The sequence below is a fragment of the Pholis gunnellus genome (assembly GCF_910591455.1).
Source record: "Pholis gunnellus genome assembly, chromosome: 14".
NCBI lineage: Eukaryota > Metazoa > Chordata > Actinopteri > Perciformes > Pholidae > Pholis > Pholis gunnellus.
The window spans coordinates 11,690,320-11,704,145 of NC_136541.1; the positions used below are offsets into that span (position 1 = coordinate 11,690,320).

Below are 13,826 nucleotides of genomic sequence, written 5' to 3' on the forward strand. Positions count from 1 at the left end.
TGTTTAAAGTACAGGATATATACACCCCTGGCTACATGAGCCCAGCGTCCCCTCCTTACCCTCAACTGCTTAACTGCTCTGATTCTTCTGCCTGTGCATCTCTCACAGAAATGAAATTCCTGGGCATCACTTTGATTCTGGGACTACTGGCGGGGGTGTGGGCTCAGCTCAATGTGGTACGACCACCGTGTGACTCCTCTGAAGCAGAGGAGGCTGCTCTGGTGGCTCAAGATTACCTCAATGCCCAGCACACTCATGGCTACAAGTATGCACTGAACAGGATCGAAGACATCAAGATCTATACTAAGGTAAGTCAGGTGTAGAGTTTAGAGTGTAGTTGTAGGCAAAAAACATTTAAACAAGTAGTTAACCTTTCTCTTCTCCTGTTTTTCCAACAGGCAGGAACATAGGATGCAGTGAATAACAAAATAATCTCATTTATTCCCTCATGGCCAAAAAATAATAGGAACACATAATTTGAAAGGTTAAACTGTGAACTGTGATATGAAAGTGCAACTTTGTATGAACACTGAATAATAAAAATAGGAAAAACACATCCTGTAAAAATATGCCAAGCTTACAACTTTATTAACTGGCCTGGGGAACTGCATTATTTAGATAAAGTGGTACATTATATATAAAGTAGTACATTTTCGTTTGTTTTGTTATACATTCTTTTAATCATTGCATGTTTTAAAGTGTACATATTTTCTTGTTTTCTTTCCTACCATTGTGTTATTTTATGTCACCAACCCAATTAAGACACAATCCATCTAAGTGTTTTCCTAAACAGTTTGTGTGTGGGGGCCTGAAAAGATAAAAAATCATCAACATTTCAACTATGCTCTATTTTTTTATTGTCATTTGAAATTACATATGCATCTTCGTTCATGCAAATATGACAGCCGATCATTTCAGCCGCCTCTGTTCATGTGGCAATTGCACAACATATAGCAGAATTCTGTTAAATGACTGTCAGATGCCGTACATTTTAAAAGAATAGTTTAAAAAAATGTATTGTTTTATCTCCCCTTAGCCTGATGGAGACAACACGTATGTGCTGGAAGTTGACCTGCTGGAGACAAACTGTCATGTGTTGGATCCCACACCTCTTGCCAACTGCACAGTCAGGCCAAAAATATTGACGGTGAGACTGTATACCAGTATTAAACGCTCTAATACACAGCTACATAAATTCAACCAAGTGTCAAGATACTGATGATTTTATATAATGATAGAAAAGGTCCAGATTGACTGTTCTGTGTCTCTAATCAGGCAATAGAAGGAGACTGTGATGTGGTGCTGAAGAAGGTTGGCGGAAATCTGACTGTCACAGCGTTCAAGTGTAAAACCGAAGGTAAAACAGTGTGATCGCACTCAACCATATGACACCTACATACATTCAGAAGATTCCACACAAGTGTCACCCTACACACAAAAACCTGCATGCGTCTTTCTTTGATGACGTATAGAATCAACAGAGGACTTGTGCTTGGGCTGTGCTACCCTCCTTCTCCTAAATGACACCACAGCTCTGGACTTTGTCCTCTCCACTTTGGCAACCTTCAACAACGGGTCTGTTGACGTAAAGTATGTTGTTATGGAGGTTGGAAGGATGTCATCACAGGTGAGCCCAACCCCGCCCCCGCAAACACACACACAAAAACAAATTGACTGGACCTGCATGTTTTATAGTCTGTCTGTCAGTAGATCAATACTTCTCAATACCTTGTTTCAGGTTGTGTCTGGTGGGCCAATCTATTTTGCAGAATATGTTGTAGTTGAGGCTAATTGCATTCATGATGCCTGTGTGCCCCTGCATGACGCCACAGCTGTAAGTACACAAAGCACCAGTTTAGTTTTCCACTATTTCTTTTTTTGTTTATATGTATTTTTGTAGCCCTGCTGATGAGCTTCAAATAATATAGGAATATAATAAATCTTGTCACCAAAGCTCACCTGAAAACGGTTCAAATTAAAAAATGAGTTAAACATGTTTTTGTCTTTTCTCCACCAGGCGCGTGGTATTTGTTCTGCCAAAGGTTTGAGCACTGATCACACAGTGGACTGCAAGATGTTTCCAACTCTGGTAAAATACCGTATTTTAACTTGACCAAAAATAAATCCCAAATTACTTTACTACAATTATATAGATCATTTTTCCTAAGCCTCTGCTGATGCACACTCTTTCAGATCCCTGCTGTAGATGCCAACAGCACTGTTGTAGATGCCAACAGCACTGTAGCAGACGCCAACAGCACTGTAGCAGACGCCACACTATTAATGGTCCATGTACACAGAGGCAGCCTGTCACCCAAGCATGGTCTGAGGCACCACAAACTGACAGCTCTCCATGACCCTCAGCTAAGCGGCTTTCTGTCAGCAGAATCATCAGAGTCAGCTGAAGTGGTACCTGAAGTGGTACCTGTAGCCCCTGCCGTGGCTGATGCAGCTGCTGTCGATCCAGCTGCTGGCAGTCCTGCTCTAGCAGTTGACGCTGGATCAGCCTCAGATTCTTCAGCCAGTGCCGAGGTCCCTGTTGTTGTGGTGAAAAGAGATGTACCTGCTGCACCCACTTCAGTGGTTGACACCCTTACGAATCAAACAGACCCCATTGCTTTTGTGCAAGTGTGCCCAGGAAGGATCAGATTCTTTGATTCTTAAAGTCTCAAAGACTATACTTGCTTAAACTACACTAGCACTTGATTAAATGACCATAATTGATGAATGACCATGTCCCGTAGGTAGATGCAACACCAATATACTTCCTACAAACACTAATCCCTCATTTAAAATGGTCAAATCACTCATGCTTGGCAAAACTCCTGACATTTCTGTAAAATGGATATAAAAGCTTTGTATTAGATTCTGATGAATAAATCTCTCAAGTCAAAGCTTTGTGTTCTTTTAAATCGTTCATCCTTTAAATATGCGATTCAATACTTCTAAAGTACTTTGAAAAGTTGCAGTGAAGGATAGCTATCCAAGGCCTTTTACAGGTTGGTTGAGGGCTCTACACAGAACATTACACACTGGTACCGAAATGCATTTAAAGTCAGTCATGCCACATCTTCAGGGTGATTGTAAAACAAAGTGCTTTTTGCCAGTTGTGTTGACTCATGCTAGTGGCATTCCTGTGAACCCATTAACTTCTCCACAAATACAGCTTCATTATAAAAAGAAAATTGAATACAAATCGTTAGTCAATTTTGTCCCATTCAGCAGTCTAAACATTAAATGTTTAGCTTATTTAACACCCAAAAGGACTGGCAGTTCACATAGTTGCATGAATTGAACATTTAAACACTATACTCACTCATCTTAATGCAAATTAAAGTGTCGTAATAATATCTTTAGGTTCAAATTAATCAGGCAATATTTCACCAAACCAAGTGTATGAATAGAAGCTAAACTTTTGAAGATATAAATCTCTTGAGGAACAAGCCCCAAAAGGATTTTATAGTACTTACTAAGGACACTGTTGATGAATGGGGAAATTCTATTCAGTGTATTTGCATGAATGGGTCAATGTTCATGAAGTAGCAGTTCATGGCAAGCCAAAATAAGCAAGAAAAATTTGTTCAACAAGGGCAATGCACCTTTCGAGTCTAAATCAAAAGTAGATGCCAACAAGTACCAAGGGTAAGCTTTCAGCTTTTGACAAACTAGAGAAAAAAAAAAGAAAGAAAATTGTCCTCAACTGCCCGTGCCTTTACACCTGCATTTCACCACTCTTACCAAAACACAACCCTTAGACAAAACTGAAGAAAAGAAATTGTAACAAAACACTTGCGTAGTTGTTTCAATCGTTTATTCACTTTGAAGATGACATTTCTGCTTCCCAGTTCCACTTGCTCACTGAACGGGTTGGTTCAGTCCTGCAAGAGACACATTAGTCCCGGACACTCTTAAACATTTATTTTTTTTTAACCATCAATTTAACATACCATTAGCTTGGTGGTCAGCTACAGAGTCCTTTAGTTGAAATGCATTTCATGGAACATGAAATAGAATCCTTTGGTTGAAATTAGAGTCATGGGCCTCCAGGAATCTTTGAATGATGCAAGGAATTAAGGGTCCTGGGGCAAAGGACTGAAATGAGTCATCAAAGCTAAAACCAATGATTAACCTATCATATCACCAGGCCTTGGCGTGTAGTTGATGGGTAAGGGATTGAACAGTCCTTTACCCAGCAATTTAGGTTTTTCCTGCAGGGTCTTAAAACGTTGAGGTTTATGATCATGTTGACTTGCAAGATTTTGTGCAAATAAGTTTGCATCATGAACCAGGTCACTAAAAGGCAGCGGTGAGTCATTGTAACTGTTAGGCTCCCTACCTGGTGGGCCATGCTGTAGCAGTACATAACTCTTTGGTTCAGAATAGGAGTGCGCAGTCGGTCCATGATTGGTGGATTTCTTTGAGCCACTCAAGAATAGCTGTAGTTGAGACATGCTTTGGGCCGTCGGCTTGTCATCAGTTTGTGCTTGAGCATCTTGAAGCATTTGCTTATTTTCTATATGCTGCTGTTGATATTGGGCAAAGTAAGACCCAGATGGATTATTCATGTCCCAACCCAATAGTTGGACATTTTGCTGCTTTGGGGGCTGGACATTATAAGACTCATATTTCAGCACTGGGTTTTCTGGTTTACTATCTGGAGCCTGTGGTTTAGAGGGCACATTGTAGGAAGCTGGTGATAGGAGTTGTGGTAAATTCTGCAGCTCCTCATTTTGTTGTAGATATGGCCAATTAGGAGGTAGAGAATATGGAACCTCATAAGGGTAAATTGGCCATTGAGGATTTGTAGGCTTGCTGGGATTATCTGGTAGTGGAGCAAGGTTGCCATCTGGTGGCGAAAGCTGTGGCCTCTTTTCATTTCCAGATTGAAGGGACGGAGATGAAATGAATGTAGAGGTGGAAGTTATGGAAGCTTGCGTGGTCATTGTGTCAGTTGGTTTTTGAGGTAGAGGAGCAGAACCCAAGCTATTGCCAACGCCAGAATATGCACCTGAAGGGAGGTATGATGGTCCTGGATAGAGTGAAGGTGCATCTTGACTGCCAAGTCCAAAAGGAATAATTTGATGGAAATGGTGATGAAATGAAATTTGTAGACAGCAATTATCAAATCCAGATGGGCAAAACTGAGGGCAGTTAACAGGTAAAGGTTCTTGTGGGACTACGCCGCCAGGCTTTGGTGAAGTGTAGAACGGGATGGGGTTGAAGGGCTGCTGAACTTGGCCCTTAGGGGCTTCAGGCTGTGGAGGCCTTGGGTTTTCAGGCTTTGGCAGAGGGTAGAAAGGGTAAAAGGGATGCTGGACTTGGCCCTTAGGGGCTTCAGGCTGTGGGGGCCTTGGAGCAGCAGTTGGGTTTTCAGGCACTGGCCAAGGGTAGAAGGGCTGCTGGACTTGGCCCTTAGGGGCTTCAGGCTGTGGAGGCCTTGGGTTTTCAGGCTTTGGCAGAGGGTAGAAAGGGTAAAAGGGATGCTGGACTTGGCCCTTAGGGGCTTCAGGCTGTGGGGGCCTTGGAGCAGCAGTTGGGTTTTCAGGCACTGGCCAAGGGTAGAAGGGCTGCTGGACTTGGCCCTTAGGGGCTTCAGGCTGTGGGGGCCTTGGAGCAACAGTTGGGTTTTCAGGCGTTGGCAGAGGGTAGAAGGGGTAGAAGGGGTAGAAGGGCTGCTGGACTTGGCCCTTTGGGGATTCGGGCTGTGGAGGCCTTGGAGCAGCAGTTGGGTTTTCAGGCTTTGGCAGAGGGTAGAAAGGGTAGAAGGGGTAGAAGGGCTGCTGGACTTGGCCCTTAGGGGCTTCAGGCTGTGGGGGCCTTGGAGCAACAGTTGGGTTTTCAGGCACTGGCCAAGGGTAGAAGGGCTGCTGGACTTGGCCCTTAGGGGCTTCAGGCTGTGGGGGCCTTGGAGCAACAGTTGGGTTTTCAGGCGTTGGCAGAGGGTAGAAGGGGTAGAAGGGGTAGAAGGGCTGCTGGACTGGGTCCCGAGGGGCTTCAGGCTGCGGTGGCTCTTGCTTCTTTGGAGCAAGTGTGGTAGGTGACAAATTCCCAGGGGTTTCAGTTTGCAGTTTTGGACCATCGGTGGGCCTTGTGGGTTCAGTTTGAGCTGGCGACAGTGAAGGACAGGAAATTTTTGTTTCTCCTTCTCCAGCCAATTCAAGGGTGTACATTCCCTCCTGGAACACAAAAGGTAAATGGTTTATGCTAAACTTTTTAAATGGGGAATTTTAGCATCAAAAGAAAATTTGTACCACACCTTTTTCTCCAGGCAGGGTGCATAGCGAACAGAGATGGCCACACCTTCGGGATGTTCAACTACACTGAACCCACATCTGGGTGAAGCCTGCATCAGTGGCTCCCAGTTACCAATCACTGTAAAGTAATACATTACAGACAAATAAGCTTTCCAAAAAAACAAAAGGTAAACAGACATCTGGTCACGTAGGGCAGACATTTCTTTAAATTATCTTAAAACTAAATTCAGGAAAAAGGCATACACTTACAATTTACACTAATTTTATCAACGGATACAGTCCATCCCGTTTTAACAACCATGCCCTGAGCATAGCAGGCGACCATCGGAGGGTTAGGTGAAGACTGCGTCATCAAAGGGCATGACATCTTCACTGGTAACCCCATGCAACGCAATGGAAGAACATAGCAATCCTCCTAAATCGAGAAAGCAAGATGTTCCAAGTGTACATGGTTCAAATGTGCAATACTCTTAGAATAAAAGTATCCCACCTCAAGAGCAACAAAGCAACCATCATAAGGTGCAACCAAGACCAAATCTCTCGGTGTAGACCCGATTGTGTAACCACAGCTTGGTGGCAACTTGGACAGCGGCAGAGGAGACAGGTTATTTCCTGAGCAATAAATGAAACAGAATTTATTTTTTAAGTGCATGAATGCAAATACTTACAAGTCTTGTGTACAGTATAAATGATAGAGATGTAAAAGTATTACCCTACAATAGAGTAAACTTACCCCTGTCCACAAGGAACAGTGATCCAGGGGTAGAATCAACATACTGGACTCGAAGCTTCATGGAGTCTCCTGTACATTCAACCCTTGGATCCATTTTAAGGAGACGATCTACTGCTGCACTCTCCGGCTTTGAATTTGGCCTTGAAAAGCCATCTCCCCGTCCTTTAAGTTGCATGGGCTCACCCCAACCTATTGAGAATAGGGCTTTGTTTAAACTCAAAACAGGTAGACTGCAATTATTTAACTGTCAGAACTAGACAGATTCAACTACAAGCCTAAAAGTCAAAACAGGAGTATAATACATGCACAGGACTTGTCAAAATCTATGTTCATCATAATTAACTTTTGTAGGGATTGTAATAAGAATTTCACCATTACATACCCATGTCCTCTTGATAATCTGTATCAACATCCAGAAAGTCCTCTGTGGCCTTGGTTCCTCTCAGTTTATCAGCTTGCAGAGAATTTTGCCCTATTAACAGTCTTCCATGGCGCACATCAATCCCTTTAGATTGACTTCTGGGAAGTGTCGAGTTTCCTCTTAATTTATCCAACGCCTTAAGGTTTGTAAGTCGAGCACAATGGCAAAATGAACCGGCACCAACTAAAAGTGTTAAACACAGTAAAATCTTACTGCCTATGCTCTCTCTATACGCCATTGGGACAAACAAAAAGCACTACACATGGGCAGATTACCTCAACTGCTTGCTTCAAATGCTGAACTCTCCACTACTCAGACCTGTTACAGCCTGAGCACTTATGGTCTGGTCTTGATTACAACTAATCTAACACCTGACCACAGCAGGTGTTGCCAATCAAATAAGTAAGGTTGGGGCGTAAGTTTGTGGCCCTGAACTTTCCTTTGGAAGTGGAAGACTACAAATTGTAAAAAAAAGTAGAAGACATTTGTCTTTGTCATGCCAAAGACAAACATTTTGTCGTTCTTCAGGGTTATTTGGCAGTCAGGTTTTTAGGCTTAATTATATTTGTTTTCAGGCCTTTCGTCATATTTGAATCTGCTTAAGCCTATATCTGTTTTGCTTTCCCTGAGCCTGTAGAGTTTTTCACATAGACAATTCACAACAGAGAAATGTCCTCAAAAATAATAAAGCATATAGGCGCTTACAAAGTCAGGGTGTCTATGGTGGTCTTTTTTGAGGCCTAAATGGACTTGCTACACTGTGGATAGCAAATTTGTGTCATATATGGGTTTAAACCCCTAACAAGCCACTGTTGGGCCAGTTGTCACAAACTCATGCTGTGCAGCCAAACAGTGTTCAGATCTACACAACTTTATTTTAAATTCTAGTGTGCATCTCAAGTTTCCAAGGACATGAAATATGTGAGTTTGACTTTGGGGAAATGCATCTAAAATGATGCACATGGGTTCTACAGGGTTAAATTGAGTACAAGGATATATTAATGAATGCCAATGGTTTATTTCTGTAGTCATAACGTGTCATCTTTCCTTCGGTCTGATCGAGAAGTTAAGTCTCTAAATTGTATTATTAGTTAGTAAAATGTTTGTTTCTCTTCATTCATTCTGAATCTAAGAGTTACAGACAACTTTCACCTTTATAAAAAAAAAAAGTGATGTTCACAATCATTAATACAATAAATTATTACTTAACACCTGAATTAAAATGGACTTTAAATCTCTTGAAACAGTTAACATACAAGTTTATACTCGCAGGGTAACAGACGGGACATATTGGCTTTAACTCTGGTTGGAATAATTTTTATTTGATCCGTCTGTAAACAAGATGTCTCATCAATTCATGGCATTTGAAATAGATTTTGTGGCAGAAGGAGTTTCCAACTAAAAAACAAAAGACAAAATATTGCAAACTTTTTTTTTCTGTTTAATTCTGTACATATTCCACAAAGTCTGGAGATTACTGATGCCAAAATATCCCGTAGGAAAGTGCCATTAAAAGTTACTTCTTGCTAGGACAGCAGTTAAAAATCCAACTCGTAGTAGCAACAGATCAGATCGATTTTTATGGCACAGAATACAGTTATTCTCAGAAAAATTTCACAAGACAACTTACAAATGTTCTTATTCCAACCAACACCATTTTCAATATGTTTAGTGTACACAGCATAATTTTTTATCTTTTAAATATACTTCTAAGTACCGTACTATGACAATTTGTGAATACACCTTTGATGACTAAAGCACAAGGCAAAAAAATTCCAAAGTGTTGGAGCCCAACAGCCTCGGTTTACAGTCAAAATGCATTCACACTGTAGTCAAATGACATTGCCGTTTCATTGGTTAATGGACATAAAGTTAGCAACAAGTCAATTAGTGATGAAGGGTTTAAGTAGTGTTGAAGTCTAAGGAAGCAGTTAAATGTTTTACAGTCATTTGAAGTTGTCTTAATGGTTTACAGTCAACAGGTAATGCCAACAATCATCCATCAGAATAAGCTGAAGTAATTCTGATAATCCTTTTATACTGACAATTGGTCCAAAGGGGAGGAGGGGAAAATAACAGGTGTGTAGTGATTTACAGAAAAATTTACAAATAGCAGAAGCTGACTGACAAATGACCGAGCTGTCACATAGGTGGAACGCCCACTGAGACTCCAGGATGTGGTGAAGCATCATGACAATATCTTGAGACCGCAGCAATGCTGACCTTGCACTACACTCAAAACAACAGCCCAACACCACATCATTAACTTTTAAGACCACATTCAGGTACAATAGCGAAAGCATGTGATGGAGGGTAAAAGACATTGTGCTTGAGGGTGGCCAACTGGTACACACATACAGGACTTTGTCAGAGGAAATTGTCATGTATTTAATAGAGGCTCGGAGACTTGAAGATGGAGGCAGAAGAGAAGATGGTTTTGGCTGGAATATTACGCAGGGATAGAGACGGGGATACGCCTGGGGTCTGTTTGCTAAGAGGGTATGCATGCAACTTTTAAATTCCCACATGCTGATGAAAAAAAAAGAAAGACACTGGCATCTTTTAGTAATGCTCAAAAAGCAAAACTTTGCAAACTATCACCACTATGACATGTGTACTTCCCCTTGGAATATTAGCCAGTTGCTAAATGAAAGTTATACAAAGTGAGAGTAAAATTTATTTTACACTTTTGCAATCTTTTTTTTTGCACACTTTTGGTTAATAAACATTTCAATGAACATGCCATTAATGCAGTGCCAAAAACATGAGAAGTACAATGTTTAAGTGGGGAAGCTTAGTAAAGAAAAAAAAAGGAGTGTGGAAGGAGTAAAGCAAACAAAAAAGGCTGCATATAAAAGTAGACTGGGAAGGGGAAGTAACATTGTATGCCATCTTATCCTGGAAGTAGTGCCAACACAATGCGGTGGGTGGGAGTGAGCTGCTAAGTTGATGGATGGGTGGAGAGGTTGCTTAATATCCAGACCTCCTCGGGTAGTCAGCCATTGTATGTGCTTTGTTGTTAAGATTTCCACCATGGACCGCCTCCTTTCCCCATGACTAAAACCAATACAGGAGCACACAAGGAAAAAAAGAGAAATGAACAACTTCTCCCCCCTACAGGACGAAGGGGGAAACAAAGGTGACACAGTATCTTACCACTCTTCATTGCTATTAAAAGTTTCCAAGACATTTGACTGCTTGCAGGAGAAATCTTAACAGCAATATTTCTTTTCTCTTCTTTTTGTCTCTCAATTTCATCTACGTGAGCTTGAAAACATTAAAACCCTGATTCCCTCAAGTATTTTGCCATCGAGAAAGCCTTCTTATTCAATCCGCCTCCATGGACCCCTTCTTTGCCCATTACAAGAACCAAAACTGAAAGAGAAGAGATAGAAAAGGCACAGTTAAGGAAAGTTAAAAGAAAAAAAAAAAAAAGGGTAAGAAAGGGCATTCCAAGTATCGTTAAATGTGTAGATCAGAGATAGTTTTCACCAGACAGGGCTAATGGCCTGCAGGTTGTCTTTGCTACCAAACAACAATAGGTGATTTCACTACCAGGTACATTTAGCAATTGATCCCGTGTATTTGTCTGCACATCTCAGACTGACAACTGATGAGAAGTCAGTGTCCAAAAATGTTCCAACACCTATCACCTCACTAGAAAGTATCAGGCGGGTCAAAAAGTGATAAAAGCAGCATTTCTAGTAAGTTAATAACTTACAAAAACATTGCGTGCAATAGTCCATCTTCTTATCCTCTGTGTGTGAGACATGCACACCTGTCAGACCGTAGTCCTGAATATTGTGCTACTATAATGCATAAAGTCGGTCGTTGGTGTAGTTGATTAATGCATCACGGGGCGGGTGGGTGTGGCAAAATAAAAACACCCACATACCACTAGTCACCATTGTAGCTTAATTCGTTTTAATGTAACATTTATGAGCTGTAGGAAGATCATCGATCGGTCAGGACAGCTTCTGCTGACCTCTGTTGTTAAACAGCAAGTCAGATGTAATGCAGCACTAATGAGCCAGTGGAGATGGCTGAGAAAACATTTTGTTAGATGGTGCAGCACTGGTTTGGGGGATGTGTAAAGTTTCCAACCACAGATATAGTCGCACAGATGTGTACGTGTTCGGTGTGAAAATCACATCTGCAGGAATAATTTAGTCAATATAATGTTAATCAGAAATAGTGGCGAATGCCATCATAATTTACCAATGCGGTTGCATGATTTTTCTGACCAACTGTACAAAAAACTCATTAAATTCTCGTATTTAAGAAGTTGGGAGCAGCAAATGTTTGGCCAGGAGAATAAATTATCTTACGTTGTATATCTAATAAAACAGACCCTTGATTGTGAGACTACACTTCCTTAAGTCAAATAACTCATATACAGTAGCTCTCATACCCCTGTTGTGTTTATACAACACAGTCCCTTAACTCGTGAAGACACCGCTTTGTGATGATGACGTTAACTGTTTTAAAACTAGACTTTTACCTTTTCCAGCTCTTCCCAAAGAGACATTGTATGTAGGTTCTCCTCCTCCGCTCTTTGTCCTGATGTCCATTGTCCAATCCCCGTCATCATGGATGCTGTCTCTGAGGACTGAACACTTCTTTGAGCCCAGAGTGAGACCGCTGGTGTAAAAGCTCTCCCTGTCCTTGCCGATAAGGATATCTATTTCTTGAGACTGAAAAACCCACAAAACCACAGGTCATTCAGATTTGACATGCTTCCAGTTACATGACAAGCATAATTCCTGCGAGTATAAAAGAAACATCATTAATAAGTACATAAATAAACGTGTATCCACTAGAAAGAACATGAATTCCCTGCTACGTTGCGGTAAAAGTAAAATGATACACTACACTATAATAATAATAATAATAATAATATATAGACAAACTATGCAGCCATGATAAAAGAACCTTCTAACTTTTATACCGTGACAATGATCTGTCATGGATGGACATTGTGCCTTGACTTTTTGGGGAAATTGATTTACTCTCTTTTTGACATCGTCTACCAGGAACACCCGCTTTGTGTTACATCCATAAAGTGCTTCCACATTTGACATAATCTATGTATATCATTAAAATGTAAAAGAGATTAGCCAATCGACAGAAAATAATCAAGCAACAACTCTCAACATTTGCTGGATCCAGCGTCTTAAACGTTAGGCTGTGCTGCTCCTGTTGGTCATATACAGATCAGTAGTTAGTTACAGACAGAGTCAACTGAATATGTTCAAACAAGTCAATTAAATAACCACTATTTTCTATAGAACGAGGGATAAATGGAGACAACAATCTGCAGAGTAATAGAGTAAACCTGCCATCCTGGCACCAGAACTATGTATTAAAACCAAGTGTGCTACCAGCATGATACCAAGAGACGAGGTTTATAAACACAACTTAAAAACCATCACAATCTCTGGGACTGACCACCTCCCAGCCCTGCAGTGAGGAGCGGAAGTTAAATGACGTCTATTCATGATGGTCTAGCTCTCGTGCCATCCTTCTCAATGAATAATACAAAAACAAAAAAAACATTGTAATTCCCATCAAAAAAATATATACATGTAGGTCAGATTACTCGCGTTGATAATTAGAGAGCCTTATCGTCGGCTGACCAATCGTCCGCCAGAGGTAACCACAGGTAGAGCAGCAGCTTAACGTGAGCTAATCACACAAAGCATGCCCGCTTTAAGTCAGACACCGTCTCCTCGCTGGCTTTAACATCCCCGTTACGAATAACACGACAGCGTCTTGACATTTTTTATATGTGTATTATAACGGCCACGGTTTGTTTCAGGGGTGTTTAAGTACGTGCTCGTTTTATCTGATCAACACGAGGTCTAATCCTGCAACGTTTCCTTAAGGAGGAAATAACGGACACAGGCCACCGATAGACTAGCTAGCACTGAGCTAGCACGGTACCGTTAGCTCATTTAGACCCTGCGAGGTAACGGTTTTAACGCGGCTCAGTGTGGCGAGCGCCTGCGTGGGTTGATGCATAAACACCACCGTCAAACGAAACCACACGTCCACTCTCTCTTAACCCTGATTCTGACCTCTTACCGTGATATTGTTGAATGTACCACCGGCATGTGCTGCCCAAACATATTTGGCGTCCGTATATCCAACAATGGCGCTATCCTGACAGCTGCCATCGGCCATCAGGTTCTCCACGTAGCTTTGCCAAGACATATTCAAGAAATTGATGCTATATATATAAAAAAAATCCCTAAAAGCTTCGGACGTATGGTTGCCGAACAGGACACACCTAAATCGGAAGAAGACCTACAGACGAATTTAGAGTCTCCAATCTAAACCCACACTTCGACGTTGACCAACGCCAAGGCTAGGGCAGCAAAGAAAGCCAGGGTAGTGATGCAGCGCCTGGGTGTAGTCC

The 13,826-nt window shown here is 41.5% G+C and overlaps 2 protein-coding genes across 2 annotated transcripts; one reads left to right on the forward strand and one right to left on the reverse strand.

The window, feature by feature from the left end:
* Nucleotides 1-110: 110 nt before the first annotated feature.
* On the forward strand, nucleotides 111-2,821 carry LOC306706706 (alpha-2-HS-glycoprotein-like; the record flags this gene model as incomplete). The annotated part of the gene is made up of 7 exons (XM_079173870.1): nucleotides 111-308; nucleotides 1,037-1,147; nucleotides 1,276-1,357; nucleotides 1,473-1,627; nucleotides 1,739-1,834; nucleotides 2,018-2,089; nucleotides 2,194-2,821. The coding sequence occupies 7 exons, from the start codon at nucleotides 111-113 to the stop codon at nucleotides 2,662-2,664; spliced, it is 1,185 nt and encodes a 394-aa protein (XP_079029996.1). The 3' UTR covers nucleotides 2,665-2,821.
* Nucleotides 2,822-8,715: 5,894 nt separating this feature from the next.
* LOC306706151 (profilin-2-like) lies at nucleotides 8,716-13,765 on the reverse strand. The gene is made up of 3 exons (XM_079173075.1): nucleotides 13,493-13,765; nucleotides 11,910-12,102; nucleotides 8,716-10,783 (listed from the first exon to the last, which is right to left on the reverse strand). Exons 1-3 carry the CDS (start codon nucleotides 13,619-13,621, stop codon nucleotides 10,686-10,688), a joined length of 420 nt encoding a protein of 139 aa, XP_079029201.1. The 5' UTR covers nucleotides 13,622-13,765; the 3' UTR covers nucleotides 8,716-10,685.
* Between the last annotated feature and the right edge of the window lie 61 nt (nucleotides 13,766-13,826).